Here is a 20,433-nt window from a genome sequence, read left to right as displayed (position 1 = left end):
CATATTGAAAGTTTCTTCGCAGTGGCCAAGTCTAGTTCCCTTAGACTTCAGTGTTATTACTATTTCTGGACATGTAAATTCAGCTGTGGCATTACTTGAATATTTGGAAACCAAGATGGCTGCAATGAAGTGAAGAGCCTGATGTATGAAAGTTTCTTTGGCTTGCTGTAAATGGAGTCGTGTTCTTCTTAACTGTGAATTTGTGTAACGTTCTCTTCTGCTATCCTGCAAATAAGTCCAGATTTCAACAATTTAAGTGCCAATAAGCCTTTCCCAAGTTAAATCTGAATAAAATCTGGTACGCTGAGTTATCCAATTGTACATAAATGTAACAATTTGAATTCCGCAGACTAAATACACTGTTGCGCTACCTTGTGATTCACGGAAAGCTTTTGCCTAGTGACCACCACCTCTGGAATGGACTGGTTCCTCTGTTCCCTTCTTATCTGTTGAAAACAGTGTATTGGTGCAAGGCATGTCTTATGTAAGCAAAAGCTTGCCCCGAACTGCGAGTCTTTAGTATGGACAATGCAAACTGTTATGTTCACGTGAATTTGAAGAACTCAGTGCACCTGATTTTATTCAAATGTAACTTGCAGAAGGCTTCTTGACTGTTTGTTCTGGCAAAGAGTGTATGTAAACCAAGAACCACTTAGTTTTTCCTGTGCCTCTGTTTTTTACTAGGCATGCTGAGTTGTAGGTGCCTGTTTTATTGTATATATGTCTGAAGAAAAATGGACATGAAAGTATGCAAAGTCCAGCGATTTAGTGTGCTTACAGAGGTGTACTTGTACGTGCATTTCAAGGCAAACGGGGCCTACTTATCGTTAACCTGCTGGCGATAGAGCTGCACACTCTTGAATTGCTAAAAGTCCATTGAAGTCCTGAAAAAGACGGGGGATTGCAGTGAACTATGAATAAGGAAGTGGGTGGTATTTTCCCCTGAGGTAACTCAACAACAAGCAGCAAGCCATTGAGGTCATGGATGGTCAACTCTTGTCAAAGCCTGGAATTTTGCCATTCCCTGTTCACCTATTCTGCTTGCCTGTGGTGATGGTACTTTATGAGTGTGTTGGGTTAACCTAACAAAAGAACCCACCCAGTGTGACCTTTATTTCTCTCTTTGTGGACCTACTAATAACTTTGTGAACACTGGTCTTTTTTTTTCCCAGAGTCCCTTTTTGCAACTAGAAAACGTGCACAGTTTCCAAATGGTTGTGGTTAACTTAACTGTTTGATTTTCTCAGTCCTTTGCACCCTTCCACTTTGTAGTTAACCCAGATTGAACTCCTCTTTCATCTTTCCTCAAATAACTCTCTATTTCCTTGACTTCGGTAACCTTTCATGTACACATTTCACACTTGCAAAAAGAAATCTTAACCCCAAAGCCCCACACTTGATGAAGTAATTGACAAACAAGTGACAACATTTATGACAATATGTTGTACTGAGGTGATACTAACTACAGTACAGTACATAAAGCGGTTAAAGGTTTCTCTAAAACTGTGGTTCTATGTATTGCATTAATTTTTCTGTTGCTTTAAGATTTTGCATTAAGCAGGTCAAGAAAGTATGCTGTATGTTTGCTGTATTTCTTGTGGTGTATGTCTGTTACTATTTGTCACTTTTTTCCCAGCGGCGAAATGGTCTCAGTTTGAAGTAGAAATGTCAAAACAGGTGGCTTTGCATAGACTAGTTGTACAAATTCTATAAATTTTATTTAGCCCTGTGGTGGTTGTGAATTCTGTTGATTCTGTTTGGTAGAAACTAAAAGAAGTTTTCTCGCTGTGTTATCAGAAAGAAATGTTTAACCACTTGACGCCGGATAACATGCAAACACACATGACTTTCGTTATTTGTTAAACGGAGGACGTGTACGCTCATTTCGGAATTGTTTTTTTATTTCCGTGGTTGGTGTATGAAGGCGTCATGCTCTCTTGGGTCAAAGCACAATTGTAAGGTTGAAGAATTTGTGGGTCAAAAAATCGGCCACCTGCAGCTTTTTTGGGTAAGATAATCCAACGTTAACTGGTCAAGGCACTTTCTTACAGAATTCATGTGGATTTTTTATACTCTGTGGCTAATTTTGCAGGTTCTATGAACTCGGGACAGACCAGGCGGAGTTCCCAGACCAGTCAGAGTTCATTGACCTCCACTCTTGCCCCGCCCCCCACAACGTACAACAAGCAGGAAGAGGAGATTAAGAAGATTATCTACAAAGATGCACCCAAGACGTCCTTTGGTACGTAAGGGAAAGTCAGGGAAAACAAGGGGGCAGTTGTCAGAGCAGAAGGATTGTCTAGTGGTGGTAGAATTCTTGAATGCAGGTTGACTGACAAGCTAGGGAAACTGTGTCCTTGGGCAAGATATTTTACCGTGGTTGTGACACAGGTGTGGATGAATTGTGTATGGAGCATGTGGTTGCAGCTGTCAAAAAAAGATTCACTTGATGAAGGTGGGTCGAAACCTAGAGGTGCCGTCTTGCATTCTTGTGTCTGCAAGCTCGGTACTTTATAGTGGTCTTTTTAAGGCATCTGTAAATCAACCCTTTTTCACACCATTTGACTTGGCTATTTTTAGTAAGTAGCTGTAGTTTTTCTACAGATTCAGTTTTGTCAAATCCGAATGGGAAAGTGATTCTGAATGGTGGTCAACAAGTCGTAACATTCTTAAGAAAAGATTACACAAATTGTAAAGTAAGGCAAATGATTACTTCTAAGTTGTTTCCCGTCTTTTATCCTAGGAGCCACGTCACCCAAAAACCTGCGCAAATTGTTATCCCTGTCGGAGGAGGGGGAGTCCCGAATTAGCACCATGAAAGTCCAGAAGTCGTCCCAGCCGCGAGGCCCCCCGTCCACCAGTCACTGCAAAGTAGGGCCAGCCTCCCCGACGTTGAACACCAACACCCGGACGAGAAGGGCAGCTGTCACCAGCCGAGGTTACAAGACAGCTTTGTTTAGTTTGGACAAGACTGGGGTCCCAGAGATGCTCAGATCAGGGAAGATGGGACTTCAAAAATGAATAGTTTCCCATTTTTGTGAATCAGCCAAGTCGTCATCATGACTTGAATGCGCTTAGTAAATGTGGCATTTGCCAACTGGAGTTTGAGCCTTCTGATTAGCATTAAATATGTGACAAGCCATGCCAGTCAGGAAATAGACTTGTCATATCAAATGGAGGGATTACTGAAGCTTGATGTCAGGTGCAAAATGGCCACTTAATTCAAGACTTTTAGACTCATTTTGTTGTAACTGATCACAGATTAAATTGATTCCTCTACAAATTTTCTCAGGGTCCTCTGTCAGTACGTCGTCTGCCGAGGGGAACGAAGGCCGTAAACTGAGCCCGCAACGTAGTGACAGTGGCTATGGGGGTAGCGAAGCAGGCTCTACTACAATGCAAGAGCACAAACCCAAACACAGACAGACAACAGGTGTGTGCTTAGGACCTTCTGAAAGGGGAGGGGCTTATTTGTAAAAGGGGGCGGAGGATCAGAAGGAAGACTGCAAGAATGAAACGAGTTGATCTTGTGGGATGACTAGAGTGTGGTATATGTCAGTGGCAGTTACGCACTGCCATCAAAGTTTGGATGCCAAATATTAGTAATTAGAAAAAGAAGCAAACTTTCAGGTGGAATAGCTGTCAAAATTATAAAGGTGCTTCTTCTTTTTAATGACAGGTTTTTCCCCCTCCTAAACAACATTAATTTACTTGTTTTTCTGAAGTTGCTTTTGCAGTGTGGAATTCTGATTCAACATTTTGATACCTTGTAGATCTTGACCCAAATCAATATTGACCAGTCCGTGTCAGAGTGGACATTGAGTATTAGGTAGTACACTTTGCGTGGAGATTAACAATGAGCAATAAATCACAGAATTGTGTTTCTTCAAAGAACTGAGAAATTTATACGCCAACTGTTAATTTGTGTTACATTTTGTTTCTGATTGCCAGGGCAACAGCCTGGCATGACTGGACCTTACGACAGTTCAGATTCTAGCCAGAGTTGTCTGTCGTCTAATTATGATACTCAGAGCAACTCGTCGTTCGGTTCGTCATCACCGCCAACAAGAGATCATCAGTTCCACAACGGTAGGAGAGCTTGTCTTGTTCAGGCAGTTTTCATGATTTTCCAACCTACATTTAGTTCATGGGGAGAAAAAATTAAGCCTTGAGTTAGTGATTCATGGCATTGTAAAAAATGCATCTCTTGGAAGAGGGTCTACACTGATGCCAAAATGTTTTTCCTGAAAATTTGTGTCAGATGTTTTGTATGTTTGTCCTAGATTTGCCAGGAGCTCCCACAATGCCTCTCAACAACCAGGTGAAGCCTGGTCGTAGGTGGGTTAGCCAGGAAGAGCGATGTACCTACCCAGACAGGCCACGCCAACCTCCAGAATACCATGCAGCTACCAAAGGTACACCGCCGAAAAGAACAGGTACGGCGTGACTTTTACTCCCCCCCAAAAAAAAAATAATGAGAGAGAGAAAGCTGAAAGTTGTATCTCCAGAAAGAAGACACAGAAAACGGCCACAAATGACATGTTCCCAGATGGGGCACAATTTGTAACGGTGTCCTGTTACATGGGCAACTTTTACCACCTGTCATGATCGGTAGAGTAGGTCATTTACTCTGTAAAGATGACACACACCTCTGTATTCAGCCTTGCAAGATGTATAACAATATCAACTTGGAACTCACATGCAGGGAAGTAACTGTTCATTTTTATGAAACCCATGTAACAAAGGACACTGTCACAAATTGTGCCCCAACCTCATGGAATGACCCCTTCTATAAGTCCGTCACATATCCATCACAGGCTGCCTGGTCTCAAGCCATGCCACAAGCTATTCAAACAAATTGTGCCAGACATTTCATTTTTTTTATTGCCTGTTGCTTGCCAGCTGCCTTGTTAAAAGACCCTTATGAGAACTTTTTATGAGAGAATTTTATGTTAATTGGACGTTGAATGGACTTGACTTTAACTCTGCCCATTGCTGTGGGAAAGAAATGTGATATGGCGCTAATCTTGTTCATTTTATAACTCATTAATTGTCTGGTTCTTTGGGCCGTCATTTTAAACCAACAATTGAATGATACTGGACCAAATTCATTAATATATACTGACCTTGACTTCTCTTTGTCTGCTGTGCTTTGTTTACTAATAGGGAGGTCTTATTCCCAACCACCCTCTGCTGCCCCTGACATGACACAAAGGCAGCCACCAGACTATGCTGTTGCCACAGCCAGGAAACGTAAGCACAAAATAACATCACTCGTCTGAAATTAACGCTCCATTTTGGAATATTTAACCCCTCACTCAACATATTGTGGCGACTGGATGTCCTGTTTGATTTGAAATGATGGTATTGGTGTGTAAAACGCTCAGTGGGAATCTGTTGATGTGAGATATTACACTGGTGTCGCTTTGACACCAAGCATTTATCATCAAGGATTCAAGCTTGCTCACAGACTTGATGTTCCTGGTTTTTAATGACCCTGACCGTGAGTCTGTTATCTTTCCAGGGGAACTGTCCAGTTCCAAGACAGAAGCGTGCGACTTCTACGACTCAGGTATGCAACGAACAGCTTACATCAAGTCAGTCACAAGTCTATCGCAAGTCAGATCACGAATCGGGTCAGAGCTACAGAGACTGACGATGACAAAGGAATGGCTTTGTCACACTTCATGTCAATAGCTGGCAAACTGACCTAGGACTGAATGACTTGTGACCGACTTGTGGTCACCTGTGAGAGTCTTGATATCAACTCTGGTAACAGGATTTCTTACCAGGTCCCTACTCACACATGGCCTAGGCTCTATTGATTTAAAAAAAAATAGGAAAATCTCATGAAATCAGCTGAGGGAGAGAATTGCATTCGTAAATTGCAAAGTGCTGACGTTCAGAATTTTAATGTATTTTTGCAGGTGGATAAGGGAGATTTACATCAACAGCGTATTCAAACTGGGTACCTCTGAAAAACTGTACCCAAATATTCCATGTGTCCTTTAACATATGACTTGCTCCCTGAAATGAACTAGCTGTGAGCAGTCAGTTGGCTGTTTTTGTTCTTCCACAGATAACGAGCAGGTGTCTGTCGTATGACTAGGCAAGGAAGATACTTCCTGATACTGTATATTTGGGGACTATTTACAAAGGACGAAGTTCAGCCCTGTGTCGTCTTAGACTCGCTCCACAACTTTTCCTTTTTGGTCCAAGCACACATGGGTGAGGAATTTGAAAAGCTGTGATGCGGATTGTCCAGGTCCTTTGGAACTCTGATGCTGAAGCATGGAAATCCATGGTGAGGAAGTCAGGGAACTGGACTCTTGTGGACGAGTCATCAGAGAAATTGTGTGTGAAACAGTCAGATGCCAAGAAGGTCCGTTGCCACAAGATGGAATCTGTGCTGAGGGAGTCAGGGAACAGGACTCACAATGATGAATGGATTCCTTGCAGCATGTAAACACACTGAAGAATCCTAGCTTAAGTAGTCGGGGAACATGACACATGATTGATGACTGATGGTTGATCACTTGCAGGCACTGTGGGCGTGGTGATGTGGACCACAAGATGAATTGTGTGTGACGTTAAACGAATGGCAGGATTTTGTGTTTGTTTATTGAATGGGCTAACTGGTATCACGTTCAGCGATTACCTCCTTAAACTCTCATAAAAGTATTTCAAGTTCGCATTCGTGCATAGGCATAAAAAATTCAATCACATTGCACCAGGCAGAAAATTGTCTTTAATACGCACATGAGGACAACCTACTGTTGGCCCCTTCCTGCACAATAAGAGAAATGATGGAAAGACTGAAAACCAGTCTAGTTTACCAAAAATACCAAACCCCTACCCGTAAATGGTAGAGCCCACTATTCATGAAAGGGGTTGGTAAAACAAAAAAAGTTGCATCGTGCAGGTCCGGCTGTATTTCACGTTGTGTCCACGGGTTGAAGAGGCAGCCCCAAAATATGTATTAAGCTTCTGGTCATGTTGCAATTTTGATGTTTAATGTCATGTTTGAGCCCATCAACAAATTTTTAACTTCTTGGCAAGAATGTTCTAGAGCAGGGCCAACATTGCATTGCAAACAGTTTAGAAGAAAGTGTGAAATAAAAAACTTTGCAAAATTCCACAGGAAAATACGCCTAACCTGTGTGTAAGCAGCACTTAAGCTGATATGTAATTGTGCTGATGTTACCGTCCTGAGGTAAGCTTCGTGCGAAGGAAATCCATACTGCAAGGCTAATTGCTCCCCAAAATGGCGAAAGTAATCCTTGCACTAGAATGGAGAAAAGATTGAACCACCGAGAGTGGCTTATCCTGCCACAAGGGCACTCCCACTAAAACTCCTCTGTTTATTCTGTGAGGTCTTGAGCCATCTACAAATGTTGAAAATTTGGCTGCGACTGTTGTAAACTCGTTCAAGCAAAACAGGAATTTCTGAAAAAAAGGAAGGATATAGATTTGACAGAGATTTTGTACCTCCTGAAGGCTTTTTGGCAAAAATACAAATGATATAAAAGAAAAAAATCGGCATTTTGTTTAACACTTCCTTTGGTGTTGCTGAGAAAGAAATTCAATAAGTCTATGATAATCAGGGATGGCTTTCATACTCATCCTACCCCATCGCCTACAGAGGAAGTTGGTACCAAATATCCTACCCCATTGCCTACAGAGGAAGTTGGTACCAAATATTTAAGAGCTCAGATTGGCTGGTTTCTGAGACTTTCACGTATGAGAATGGCTCTTACAGTGTTAACATTTCAGTCCTTTGAAAATTCCATAATTTCCTTAGAATTTGAAAGATTTGGTTGTTTTTCCTTCCAACAGTATTTACAGCACTCTGTAATCCTCTTCCCATCAGAAACTAACAATTGTTAACTAATCGTTATGAACCATTAGAATCCAAAATGCTCTTGCCAATTAACTATCATGCCAAGAAATAAAACAAATTATCTTGGCACCGTCCAAGTATCTGAACTTTACATCTCTTTGAAGTAAAACTGAAGCATTCCATGCCAATAAAAGGAGAAGGAAGAGATGACAGAGAAACGGAACTAAAGTTGTATTCAGAGTTGTAGAATATCCTCAAAAAAGTTTGAATGTGTAATCAAGGGGAAATAGTGTGCAGTTGTTTTCTAAGTTATTAAACAATGTATTCTGGTGGTGAAAAAAAAAACGGTTGGCAGCTCATTTTTTATTACGTAAATGTTGATTGAAAATAATCCTGGAGAAAGATATTCACAGAATGTTTAAACTAATTCAAATCACAAAAATACCATTTCACTTTCTACTAAAGCCAAACCTCGACCATTTATTTTAACTATGAATACGTGTTTTACAAAGTTTTAATCCAAGCAAGCATTGTGTAATATAATTTTTAAAATGTAGTGAGGTTTTCTCAATTTTCCAGGGAAGTTTTGTTTTATAGGGAGTAACTTTGCTAAATAGGGAGCACAGATCACAAGTCTTAACCAGTTTAATCATCATATAAATATGTGCTTCACCAGTCATAAACGGGCATTAAGTACTAAGACTAATTAAACTCCTTTCGTGAATGCGCTCTAAATATGTGCTTCACCGGTCATAAATGGGCGTTTACTACTAAGACCGACTAAGGAGACTGGACGTGAGTGTGCCTAAGCCGCAGATGAGGGCAATTTCAGTGTTCAGTCTCCTGAGCTGGTCTTAAACGTTAATTTATGACTGGCCAAGCACATTCATTCCCATTCGTAAATACTTTTCGAGTCAGAGAGTCAAAATAAGTCAGTTATGATGAATTTTCAACGATTTTGTTCCAGAATTTTACTCTCATTTTCCCTAACACCCCCATGCATTTTGTGGTATATTCCTTGGGCAAGGTATCCAATACTATAGAATCCAATCAGAATTGATGAAAGTCTCTCGTGTCCAGGTGCTAGTGCCTGATTAACGCAACGGCATTATCACTTCTCAGCAGACTTTATCAAATGTTAATACGCACTCAAGTTGCATGTTGTTGAATAGCAGACTGAGGTATCTTAATTTTGCTTCCAACTTCGACAAAAAGATAACATTAACACCAAGTCTCAAGCATGCAACTTTTCCTTGAATAAACCCATTTCCTTGGTTTTTCTTTGTACTTCCGGGTATGTCATCACAAATTGAAAAGAGCTGTCCAAAGTTTTGTCCAGTGTGGAATTTCGGCATTGTTCCTGATGTACATTTACTTCCACGTTTCTCTTCAGTAATAAGAGTTCCTGCAAGGCTTGACTGTTGACTCCTCTGGCATTGTGCCCATATATACTTCAAATGTCCTTGAAAAAAATACCTGTTTTGGTACTTCAACCAGCTTTTTTTGCAGAGTTGCATGATAAGCAACAAGACTGTGGAAATTCCACACTTGAACTCGACTGTCTGATGAGAATACAGCAATGGCTCGAAGTTACAGATAACAAAAGCGGAAATTTGTTCTAAAACCTATCGAGAAGTTTGTCAGTTTTTATGTTATTAAAAGCCCCAAATGAGAGGATTTGTGTTGAAAATTTAGGATTTATACCATGCCGTCACCCATTGGGTCTGTAGTTTTGCTTGTGGAAAAGACTTGTTTCCACAGTCGTTGGTAACCGAAATGGAACTAAATTCCTTGGAGTATTTTAAGGAGAGAAGCAATTTTTTTTTTTTTTTTAAGACTTTTGGTGAAAGAGTTGGTTAAAAAGATCGTAAAAAAGGCCAACAAAAATAGATGAAAAAAACAAAGCGAGGTCATTTGTAATATTTAATTGTCTCACTTTTGAGAAAGTTTTCCCATTCCAGGAAACATGTCAGTAATGTGCGCATTTGTGTATTACCATTATTTGTAAATATGTATATAGGTTTTTTATAGCATCATACTCTGCTGTACAGTAGGCTAAATGCTCAAGTGTTTTTTGTATGGTATTATTGCCCAAGACAAGATGAAAAGCTTGCTTGCTAGTTACAGACGAAAATGGAAGGCTTTTTGTGTGAAGCTATATTTTCTTGACGCTATAGTTCTTTTGCTGTTGTGTAAAGTCTTCAACATTTATGTATATGAATATTTACCGTGTTGTTGGCTGGGATGTAGATATTTGAAAGCCTTAGGCGCGTACATAGTATCTCTGGTGTTTGTACAATTACCCGTGCTGCTTGTGCATTAGGTAGAAATTTCCGCCATGTAACCGTAAAATGAATCTATAATCACACCTGTTCAGTATGTAAATTCAGCAAACGGTGGAGTGCAGATTCGCAGGCCATAATTTTGAAGACTATTTTATTGTGATATATCGGTTATTTGTTTTTACCAACTGTGCTGCATGTGGCTTTTGGAATGCAAACCTTTCTCCCAAGCTAGACTATTTTGCTTTGCTTCATTGTTGTGTGTTTGTTTCAGTTTTTAAATTTATTTTTTATTTGTACTTATTTTAATCATGTTTTTGTTATTGTTTGTGATTTAACTTTCCCAGTTCTCCGAGCCGAAAATACAAAACTCGAGTGATTGAGGCCTGTTTTGGTAAGACAGCAAGGGAGAGCGTAATATAGTAAACCAATCTGGCCAGTTATATTTATGGCCCCTTTCTGGCGTAAAAATCTCAATGTATTCTGTTACATGCCTGGTTTATTTGGAGAGATTTACTTGTAAAACAAACGTTTCGTATAAAATACACACGCATCAGACCATAAAGTCGACTTGGTTCTCTGAGTTAATTTGAAAAGTCTGAGACTTAGAACGTGGAGCGAATTTTGGTCTGAATAGTCAGGTATTGCCGATGTTGATTCAGACAGTATTGTAATAATTCGTGGAACTTGACCAAGATGTCTGCGGCATGAAAGGTCTCATTACTGACAATAGTGTTGTATTCCAAAAACTTGTTGTTGAGAATATTAAAAATTAAATAGCCTTGAAACAAAGGGATGTTGCTGGTCGGTGCCGTAAAGTCATTCTGACAAAAGTACAGATGGGCTGAAGCCTCATCACTGTTGCGTAAACTCCATTGCATTATGATTTGAAAACCCGACTTATAGTTTTTAAAAGTAGAGAAAGCGTGAAAAACTGCAGAATTTAAAATGCAGGAAGGTCTTGTATTTGGGTGTTCCGGAAAGTAACAAGGAAAAGTTGCCTTATTGGTTGGGAAAGGGAAGCTTGAATGGTTGGGGATAAACCTGGTAATTGTAGCTTCCCATTTGTGGACTTTTGATCCATCGTTTTGAAGTTAAAAAAAAACCGAATTGGTTTGTCTTTCATATCAACGAGGGAGACTGGTGTCTTTTGTCACCCGGGTCGTGTTCAATTCCTGCCTGGAAATATCCAATATTTATTATATAAACATTAGTTTTCAAGAAAGTCTCTGACCTTGAGACAAAACTTAATTTGTGTAAAAGATTCGGGGAGGGCGATAACTACTTAACAGAAAAACCAACTCAGCGACGGATGTCAGTTGGGCCTGATAACATCTCTTTTCCGGAATCTGTCTTTTCTACGGTCTGCACGTATCAAAAATATTGTTGTTTGTTAACAGCGCCCTCCATATAACTTTCAAAGTTGTAATTTGACCGGAGGGTCTCGTGTAACCTTGCCCTTTTGAAACAAGGAAATCGCTCACTTCATATAGTCACTATCACCAGCGGTCGTAAAAGTGGCTTGATGAAGGATGCCCCAAACACAACCTGTGCACTTTTTTTGGTCCCGTATCTGCTTGTAATCATTAAACTTTCATCAAGAAATAGAGATACTTCACGGAGACTTTGAACGAAGGAGAAAAATATCTTTTAACTTTATCTGTTACAGTAGAGTCAGTCTGTTTGGGAATACTATGAATTCCTAGAGACTTCTGGCTTCCGAGTCCTCGAAGGCTCTACTTTGTCTTATTTTTTTGCATGTTAATATCTGCTTTTATTCTCAGGTTGGGAGACGTTTCTTATTTTCCTTTTCATTGAAAAAATATTTATCGGAGCTTGAGTCATTTTGTTTGGAAACATGCGCAAAACACGCTTGATTTTCGACCATTGAACCGGACGCGTTTTTAGGATTGTGTAATTTTTGCAAAGTCAAATATTTATTGTACTGGTGTCGGATTGTACTTAATTTTCTGCATTTTGTAAAACTGGAACCGTCCGCGACTGTCGAACTTTGGACCCTGATAGCAGACAACCTGCTGTTTGTAAAGTGACGTTTATCACCCCGCGTCGATCACTAGGCTACTCTCAGGTGGCAGCGAATCGGCTTATCTTTTTAGGGACTTTCCCAATTGTTGTCATGATGGGCTTTCCCTTTGTTTCCGAGTTGCTTTTGTCACCAGCTCCACTTGACGCCGCCGACCCTGTCTTGTGGTATCAAAAATCGATTGTCGCAACTGACGACTACAACTGAATGTGTGGGAACCGCTTGAGCAGAACAAGGTTTTGATGTTATCCTAAATTGTAGAAGGGAACCAGTTTGGGAATATTTCATTTCTTTTTTTGGGGGTGTGTGTGCGAATTATACCATGGAGCTGGGCACGGTGAAAATGAAGTTAGAAATCGCCCAGCTGTTAAATTCACCAAGTTCATTATGACGAAGCAGATCAATCCTTGGTTAAGTGCCCACAAAATCCTCTAAGTAAAAGGCCATAAGAATGATTCTATTAGATTTCAGTTTTTCCTGGAGAAAAAAATCCCAGTATAAATTTAAATTTGAAATCTTCACAATTTGGCGCGTGTTACGAATTTACTCAACTGGAATAATGCACTGGCGACTATGTCAAGTTTAGTTAAATCTAGTCTGGCCACCAGTATACCGTATTAGACGGTACCACACATTTATCGCTGGTACCGTGAGGGGGCCCGACACTTGTTGATGTGACCCCAGCCCCATGTGGGGCCGTGAACTTTGAAGTGATGAACCAGGAAATGCAGAAAGGAAGAAATTCGCTAAGCACTGGTATTCGATACGTCGCATTCGGCAAGGAGAAATCGTCGCAACTAATGCTGTCATGGCGGTCAGTTGATGAATTTCGGTAAGCGTTTGTTGAGTTTAATTCTTTACGGTCCCAATGAGGTCTGCCAAGAACTTTCGAGCAGCTTTGCAAGGAAACTGCTCCGCGCTCCGTGAACAGGGTGGACACTTTTATTTTCCCACCAGTCTCAATCATTGCGAAATATATTCATTGACTGACCACAGATGCATTGATCTGTGTCGGTGTGAATATATGAAGGGCCAAATATTTGGGGAGCCATCACTTAATTATGCCACCTTTACATGCTTTAGTTGATATTTGTTGAAAAGTTCCACGTGCATGATGTCCAGTAACGTGTTGTAGTTGAGATCGAGTCTGTCATGTCAGTGTCACAGCATGGAGGAATACGTGTAAGTTCCTCCATGGTCACAGTGTCACTTGAATTCTCGAACTTGAAACTTACGATAGGTCAGTGTGTGTGGAGTCACACTCAGGCTAGGATAACTGCTTCAAGTATTCCTTAGTTGTCTGTCTGTTCATTCCTTATTCATGTGACTTGACTTCTCATTGCTCTTGTAAACTGACTTGTTGTGACGATTGGTTTTATAATGAACTTGACTGAAACTTGTAAGAATACAAACATAGCCCGCTAAGAAGAATCCTTCACATAGACCGTGCATAATGTGTATGGAACTGAAATCACATTAAAAGACTATATAGATATGGTGTGCATGATCGGCCTATGTATGTATTTGCGATCATCGATCACTTAGTGCGCGATGTGTCAGTAATTCAACCATCAGCCAGTTGCCTTTTCTTTCTATATTTACATAGTTGTGAAAGATTGTTTCACAAAATTGAAGTACCGGTATTCGACCAACCATTCAGAGCGATCAGGCAGTCGTGCAGTTCAGCTGATCGCGCCAGACAGAATTTTCAGTTTCTCAAAAAAATCTACATGTATGCATGGATATTCCCCCATTTTCCTTGCAGTTGTATTCGCCCAAAGTATTTAGTCAAGACCTTTCATTTTAAGGATACATGTGTGTACACTACTTTCCAATTTTTCTCAAAGGGAATATCATAAAATAATGTCACTGAAGTGGTGCCTCAGTACATACAGTCCCTGAGTCCCAGCCATTTCCTGGACTTGTGTCGCACTTCTTAAATCAGTGTCTGGCTAAGTGTACTTGGCAATTATACAAATCACATAAGAGGAAAAATACATGTTTTACCCTCCACTGATTTGCATTTACTGTAAAGAAAACAAAGTAAGTGGTAAAATGTGATGTGCATCCTCATGAGCAGGATTTAGGAAGGGAAAAAAGATTAAACATACGATACTTAACAGAGATGTGATGGGAGAGTGCAGATTTTTCAAACAAACTTTTTAGAGCATCTTTGCGAGAGACACCCACTGTGCAGGAAACCAGCTGCACATTGTACTTGTACTTTCAAAGGGCACCAAGCCTTGTGAAAAAAATGGTAACAGTGACCAGATTGAGAAGCTCCTGCATAAGCCTCTCAGTGGATTTTGAGTGACCCGAGGGGTGAAGAGATTTTAACTTTGTCTCACCTGGATTGCGATAGTGTGACCAACTTAAGTTTACTTACTCAATCAATTTTGCACCCGGGAAGCTTGAACCTCAATTGAAGGTTTTGATCAGCAGACTATAGGCTACTTGGTTATCATGTCAAAAATGTTACTGAGGTGGATGTTTATTTGTAAAAATGCATTCCATTTTCCTGTGACCAAAAGCCTTAACTTAACCAATGCATGTGTACATGCATGGGTACAGACTTATGCATGTGGTACGGTATGGGCACTTACTTAGTCAGGTCCCCAAATTCATGTACTTGCAACTGTGGTCATGGGTAAGAAAAAGAAATTTACACTGTGACATGGTGACAGGGTACAAGGCGACAAGATCTGTAAAGCAGCGATAAGTGTCTTGAGTTGTTTGGTTAATTAAAGTTGCACTAAAGTTACTAAGCTTGATACAGTTAACATGTAACAGGTTTTCTTTTATCCTGTAAGAATGTATACCTTGTCTGCAATTGTCCAATGAATTTGGTGAAGTGTTTTTGTGAAAGCTTTTGAAGAACTCAAATGTTGTCAAGAGGCTGTGTTTATTTTATAAATATTCATAATAAATGCTGCACAGTTCGTTGAATAAGAATTTATTTCTGAATTTATCCTTGCCAATGATGTCACAAAGCATAAAAGTTACAGTATGAGGTCCAACAATCCTTCCCTACCAATTTGTCTAAAAGGAGTATGATTTCTGTTGTATGTTTTGGAATGCCTTGACATCTGTCATAATCTTTATTTTTCAAGGGAAAAGCAGTTTGCAAACTACAGTTAAACTTTCTCAAGGCGTTTACATGTCCTCGAATGACAACCTTTTTTGGCCTGACCTTAAACTTACATGTAATAACCTGCTGATGTACTGTACATGTAGTTGACCTCCTTGGAGCTAGCTCTGGTTTGATGAAATTGTCACTTTCAGTTTATGAGTCAACACTTGCATAAGGGTCATGGCTGCTTGTATGCCTGTTCATAGGTTAATCTCATTAATGGTCTTCGTTATCCTTGTTGGAAAAGAAAGAAAATTCTTCAAGCTAAACCTTCTGGCCGAATTCAATTTTTGGTATTGAGTGTGAAAGATGGAACGTTTGTGTCATTTTGTTTGCCACTTTCTAGTTTGCTTGTTCTTTTGTGTGAATCCACGGTTGAGTCACTGGCTATTGTGTGGCCTTGTTTGTATCAAAAGGTTTTTGTTATGTAACATCAAGGCTGAATATCATGGACTAATCCTAGTTGAATAGGCTGGGGATTTCCCGTATTTTTTTCCCCTTAATAGCAGAGTATGCAGTCAATCCACCAGCAAACAAAGGTTGTAGCTCTCGTGGAAATGCTTAAAAATGATCTTCAAGAGTTGAAGGGCAGTGCAACAAAACTGAGAAATCTGATGGAAAACTATTATCTGTCATGGAGAGCTTTCTGATCGCAGAAACAAAAACCTCAACTCATTTGTCCCATAAACAAATCCCCCCCTCAAAGGAGTCCAGAGGCTCATCCCTAGTCTTAAGTTCTACGTGTACATGAAGCATGGAGCTCTTAAACACTAGAACTTAGGGATTGCTGACAGGAGCCCATAGCTTTTGGGGTCACACATAAGTGTAGTGCATTTACATGTATGTATGCACCCTGCCGGCAAAAATAAGTGGGTATAAATTCCAGGAATTAGAGGGCCAAAAGTGTGACAACTTGGTGTCCCTGTTACGTCTGACCTTTGTTACTTGACATGGAAGTATCACCGGGATTGTTTTCCAAGTATTAGTATTTCTTTGCCTGATAATTACATTAATTCATCACTCTTGGAAATTAGAAAATGTGTTCTGAACTTACAAAATCATTCGTCAGATGTGACAGGGACATGAAAAAAAAAGACCCCTTAATTTCTAGAATTACCCAAGTTGGCTGGACGTGTACCTGATCCAGTCCTTCAGAATCCCTGAACAACCCCAATGGATTTGGAAGAGTCTGGAAAGGTCTGGTTGCTTGGCACCCAACTTTAGTCCAACTCTTATCTCTTCATTTGCTCTGGAGCCAGAGTGTTGCATTTACCCTCACAGACTACAGCATAATTCCTTTATGTCCATTGAAACCATAACCTGTCTTCCTACCTTGTCATCTTTGAATCTTTGAAAAAGAACAACACAGGATTAGTTTGGATGTTGTTGTAAAGAGTTCTGTATTTTTTTTACTTGTTTATTTTTTCTCAGTTGACTACTGTTCAGTGTTTACAAGTACATGACTCGTGCATATCTATTTTTAAGCTTTAGAAAACAAGTGCAATGTACTGTAGAAACTGTGTGTAGTGGAGGCTTCCTAAATGTTGCTATTCGTTTTGAATGTAAAGTGAAGCTTGAGTTACCAAAGAGTAATGTACTCGTACTTGCACTTTAATTGCATGACGAACTTCATTAAACTGTATCAGTGCTATGGAGTTCTTTCACAAAGGCATGCCAGCACTGTGCACTTTAGGTATTGCTATCTCTCTTTTTGGACTGTAAACTTTCAATCAAACTGCCTTGCAGAGGAAATGAATGTTTAAAGGAAGTCACGAGTATTTGGCTTCACATTTTCTGTGTGAAAAAATCAAACCAGAGCGAGCAAAAACTGGCCGCATTTTAATTCACCCATAAATATCATGTCATCAGTCTTTTCTGCTTATACCTGTTTTAGTCATTCCTTTCTGAACTTGAGATGTGTAATAACAAGAGTTTGTTTCCATGCAATTGTAAGGTTAAATGTACATCATCATTTGACAGAATACAGAGCTGTTGTACATACATGTAGAGACCATCTTCATTTCAAAGTTGCTAGCCACACCTTCCAAAGGACAGTAACAGAGAGAAATGTCATAATGCCTGTAGCAATTTTAGAATCAACATTTGTAGCAAGCTTCCTGCATTAGCATTAAATACACCGTTACATGAACATGGCCACACGGGTCAATGCCCATTCTCTTGGTGCATATAAGCAACAAAGCCGGCGATTCATCACCTGATTATTAATTGAGAGGATTTCCTCATTTAAACCAGGAACAAGATTGCTTCCAGCTTAGGCCTCATGCTAGGCATTTGACAGTCATGGAACATGTTGACCACACAGCCCATCCAGGAAAAGGCCATCCAAGAATTTGTTCTTGTTTATTGGAAAAGTTCCCAAATTGGTTGGTGTGGGTTTTATTTTTAAATGGCTATTGGCAATTTCAGGAATTAGAACTTTTATATACATAGTAGATACAAAATTTGAAAGCAGCAGTTGTCAAAGTAAGAAAGGAAGGTGAAATTATGTAAGTGTATTGAGTGCAGGGGTTTGAGAATTCAGCTTTTTAGCTGATTTCAGCTTATTTTGCTTAGATGTTGACCCTGAATTTCATTTTTTTTTTGCACCTGCTTTGCACAAACATATGGGGATGTTTTACATTTCAGCTTGCCGCTAGCTATTTTCAGCTTTAATTTTAAGTGGCCACTCACACCCCTGTGAGTCAACTGTTAGGAGAACTTGCCTTGACCAAAAAACCTTGAGCACCACAAAAATCACCTCCTTACATTAATAGGAAGAACACAACAAGGGGATTAGCTTCTTTTTCTGTTCCAGCAAAACTTCAGAATCTGCCCAGAATCTCAGATTTATTTGTTGTTTCATTTTACCAGGGTGGCTCCGTAAACCTAAGAACTCTTGATGAGGAGTGGCAGGTCTTTGGCTTCAGTGATTGTTATCACTTTTACCTCTCCTATGCCCATCTTGTGTGTGATGAACAAAGAATTGGCATGAATGAATAATAATAATAGTAATAACTGCTCTATCTCCTTGGAACCTTAGATCAGAACACTAAAATAACACAAATTGCAGGACATTAAAAACCGGTTACACCTGAAAGTACGTACACAGTAAAATGTAGTAATCAAAAAAGATAAATCTTTTCTTGAAAGACCGTAGGGAATCTTAAAAACCTTGTTTACAGTTTATTAAGTTATCAATTTTCAAACGTAAGCATTATAACTGAACACTGGACATGAATTTGAAAGTATGTACATGTCCGCTATACATGTACACGTGGATTGCAGAGAATGTAAGGTTATGACAGACTTTGAACATTTTACCATTCATAATTATATCTACAGTACTTCTACATTGATGTGTTGTTCGTTATAATTTCCAAGCAAAAGATGATGTCATCAGGATTGCGGGAAATTTTGAAAGTTATTTCAAAGTCCACTGTTTATTTAGTATAACGGTATGTGTACACAGGACATAACAGATATCTGTGTGTTCCAGTGTAAACTTGCTCTCTGACATGACAAGCCTATTTCCAGTGCCCATTTCAATGCTTGTCAACTCCCCTTAACAACTACCACTGAACGTTGTTCGGCTTTCTTGATGCCACGTGCATTACATGTAGTTGGATGGAATCCCTGGAGAACAATTTTTGCTAATGATTCAAGTTAGAGGCTTCTTCTACATTGGCAGTTTGACAATAGAATCATTATTTGGTTAAAAATACCGCTGCACATGTCGAATTATTTCTCAACATCAGTTGTTTTGGGAGGAATTAAAAAAACTTCTCGACATGTTTATTTTCATCCAGATAAAGTGAGCTGGTGACTTTGTGCTGATTTTTTTTTTGATGACCAAACACACAAAGAAGCAACATGGAGAGTAAGTATATGTAATATTTGGAGGAATGAGTTTGATGACTTATGTCGGGGTTGCAGAAACCCAAGAATATCTACTGCAGAAGCAGCCTAGATTTTTGTCCAGATGTTAGAGCGGGTTGGAGATATGCTTTATATGAATTAGTCCCATTGTCCTTGCAATTTACACAAGGAACTTTCCCTAATCGCTTCCAAAAGAGTGTTGTCATTTAAACGTCGCATAAACAGCCATTTTCCTTGTACAGGAAACGACTTTGCCCATTTGAAGTACAAAGTTTCGGGGTTGTACATGCTGACTGGTATGAATCCTTAAAACCACGGCAAAAGGAAATTGTTGGTTTGGAAGGGTTTGAGTTAGAGTTGAAATGATCATCACTGTATAGGATTTGTATTGGATTTGATTGCAAGCCATTTATTTACTGGGAGCTTGTCCGTGCCTGGGACTGTGATTGTCTTCTAACGACGGCGCGTTGATAAGACGTGGTTCAGTGCTATTCAGTTCATATTTCTTTGTTTTTGAGTACAGGTGATCCATCTGATCTGACCATCTTGTACACAGAAGACACCGTTCAGTGGTGTGAGTACCTCTTCGACATCTTCAAGGACTTTGAAATCCAGCAGAACTCCGAGGATATCACAGAGTTTCCCACCAATCAGAACACGCTGCAGAATATTCGGGACTCGCTGGTGTCGGTGGTGATCATATCGCCGCTCTTTCTTCAGAATTGTACCCCCAAGATGCAAGATTACCTCCAGCAGGTGGTGGGGTTGATCTGTGGAGTGGACGAGGCCGACATGGAGGAGCTCCTACGCAAGATTCCGTCCTCCAAGGACTGGCACCGAGTAGAAGCTGTGGCAGGAAGCGCCGAGATCAGCAAAGTGGTTCTGAAGGTTTTGCACGACACCAGCGACCTGAAGGAGCGCCAAAGGCTCGCGGAAGTCGAGGATACATACGTACCAGTGGATGAGGGAAGGGGTGATTTTATTCAGGATGACTACATGGTGATGGTTGGTGGGAAAGCTGGCGACGGTAGACCAGAAAACATGTACTTTACCCCAGATGACACCTATGAACCCATGATGCCGGTACCAACAAGCAGACCACCGGCCGTTCCATTGGGATCCGGTCATGTTTTTCAAACGACGAGTCAAGGGTACGTCGACATGAAAGAAGGTATGGACTAGTCCCAGGAAACGCTGTTACCATGGCGATGTTAAAGGATATTATGGTATTATTTCTCAGGTTTTACTTCCCAGAGTTCGT

The 20,433-nt window shown here is 40.0% G+C and overlaps 2 protein-coding genes across 6 annotated transcripts in view; both read left to right on the top strand.

The window, feature by feature from the left end:
• LOC110987331 (rap guanine nucleotide exchange factor 2-like) overlaps window positions 1-10,918 on the top strand; it is a 47,605-nt gene extending 36,687 nt beyond the window's left edge. For all 5 annotated transcript variants that reach the window (XM_022249986.2, XM_022249985.2, XM_022249984.2 and 2 more), the window contains 8 exons: window positions 2,093-2,242; window positions 2,744-2,938; window positions 3,293-3,433; window positions 3,952-4,089; window positions 4,284-4,436; window positions 5,167-5,253; window positions 5,525-5,572; window positions 6,080-10,918. In XM_022249986.2, coding sequence (XP_022105678.1) covers window positions 2,093-2,242; window positions 2,744-2,938; window positions 3,293-3,433; window positions 3,952-4,089; window positions 4,284-4,436; window positions 5,167-5,253; window positions 5,525-5,572; window positions 6,080-6,105 — 938 coding nt within the window. In that variant the 3' untranslated portion in view covers window positions 6,106-10,918. The remainder of the gene's footprint in view (window positions 1-2,092; window positions 2,243-2,743; window positions 2,939-3,292; window positions 3,434-3,951; window positions 4,090-4,283; window positions 4,437-5,166; window positions 5,254-5,524; window positions 5,573-6,079) is intronic.
• Window positions 10,919-12,780: 1,862 nt separating this feature from the next.
• Window positions 12,781-20,417, top strand: LOC110987353 (uncharacterized). Its single transcript, XM_087129691.1, has 3 exons — window positions 12,781-12,998; window positions 19,103-19,173; window positions 19,696-20,417. The coding sequence occupies exons 2-3, from the start codon at window positions 19,167-19,169 to the stop codon at window positions 20,352-20,354; spliced, it is 666 nt and encodes a 221-aa protein (XP_086985817.1). The 5' UTR covers window positions 12,781-12,998; window positions 19,103-19,166; the 3' UTR covers window positions 20,355-20,417.
• Window positions 20,418-20,433: the final 16 nt, after the last annotated feature.

The sequence above is a fragment of the Acanthaster planci genome, linkage group LG19, assembly GCF_054643075.1.
Source record: "Acanthaster planci isolate LZ-2023a linkage group LG19, COTS_SCS, whole genome shotgun sequence".
NCBI classification, from domain to species: Eukaryota; Metazoa; Echinodermata; class Asteroidea; order Valvatida; family Acanthasteridae; genus Acanthaster; species Acanthaster planci.
This window is presented reverse-complemented; position numbering and strand designations above follow the sequence as displayed.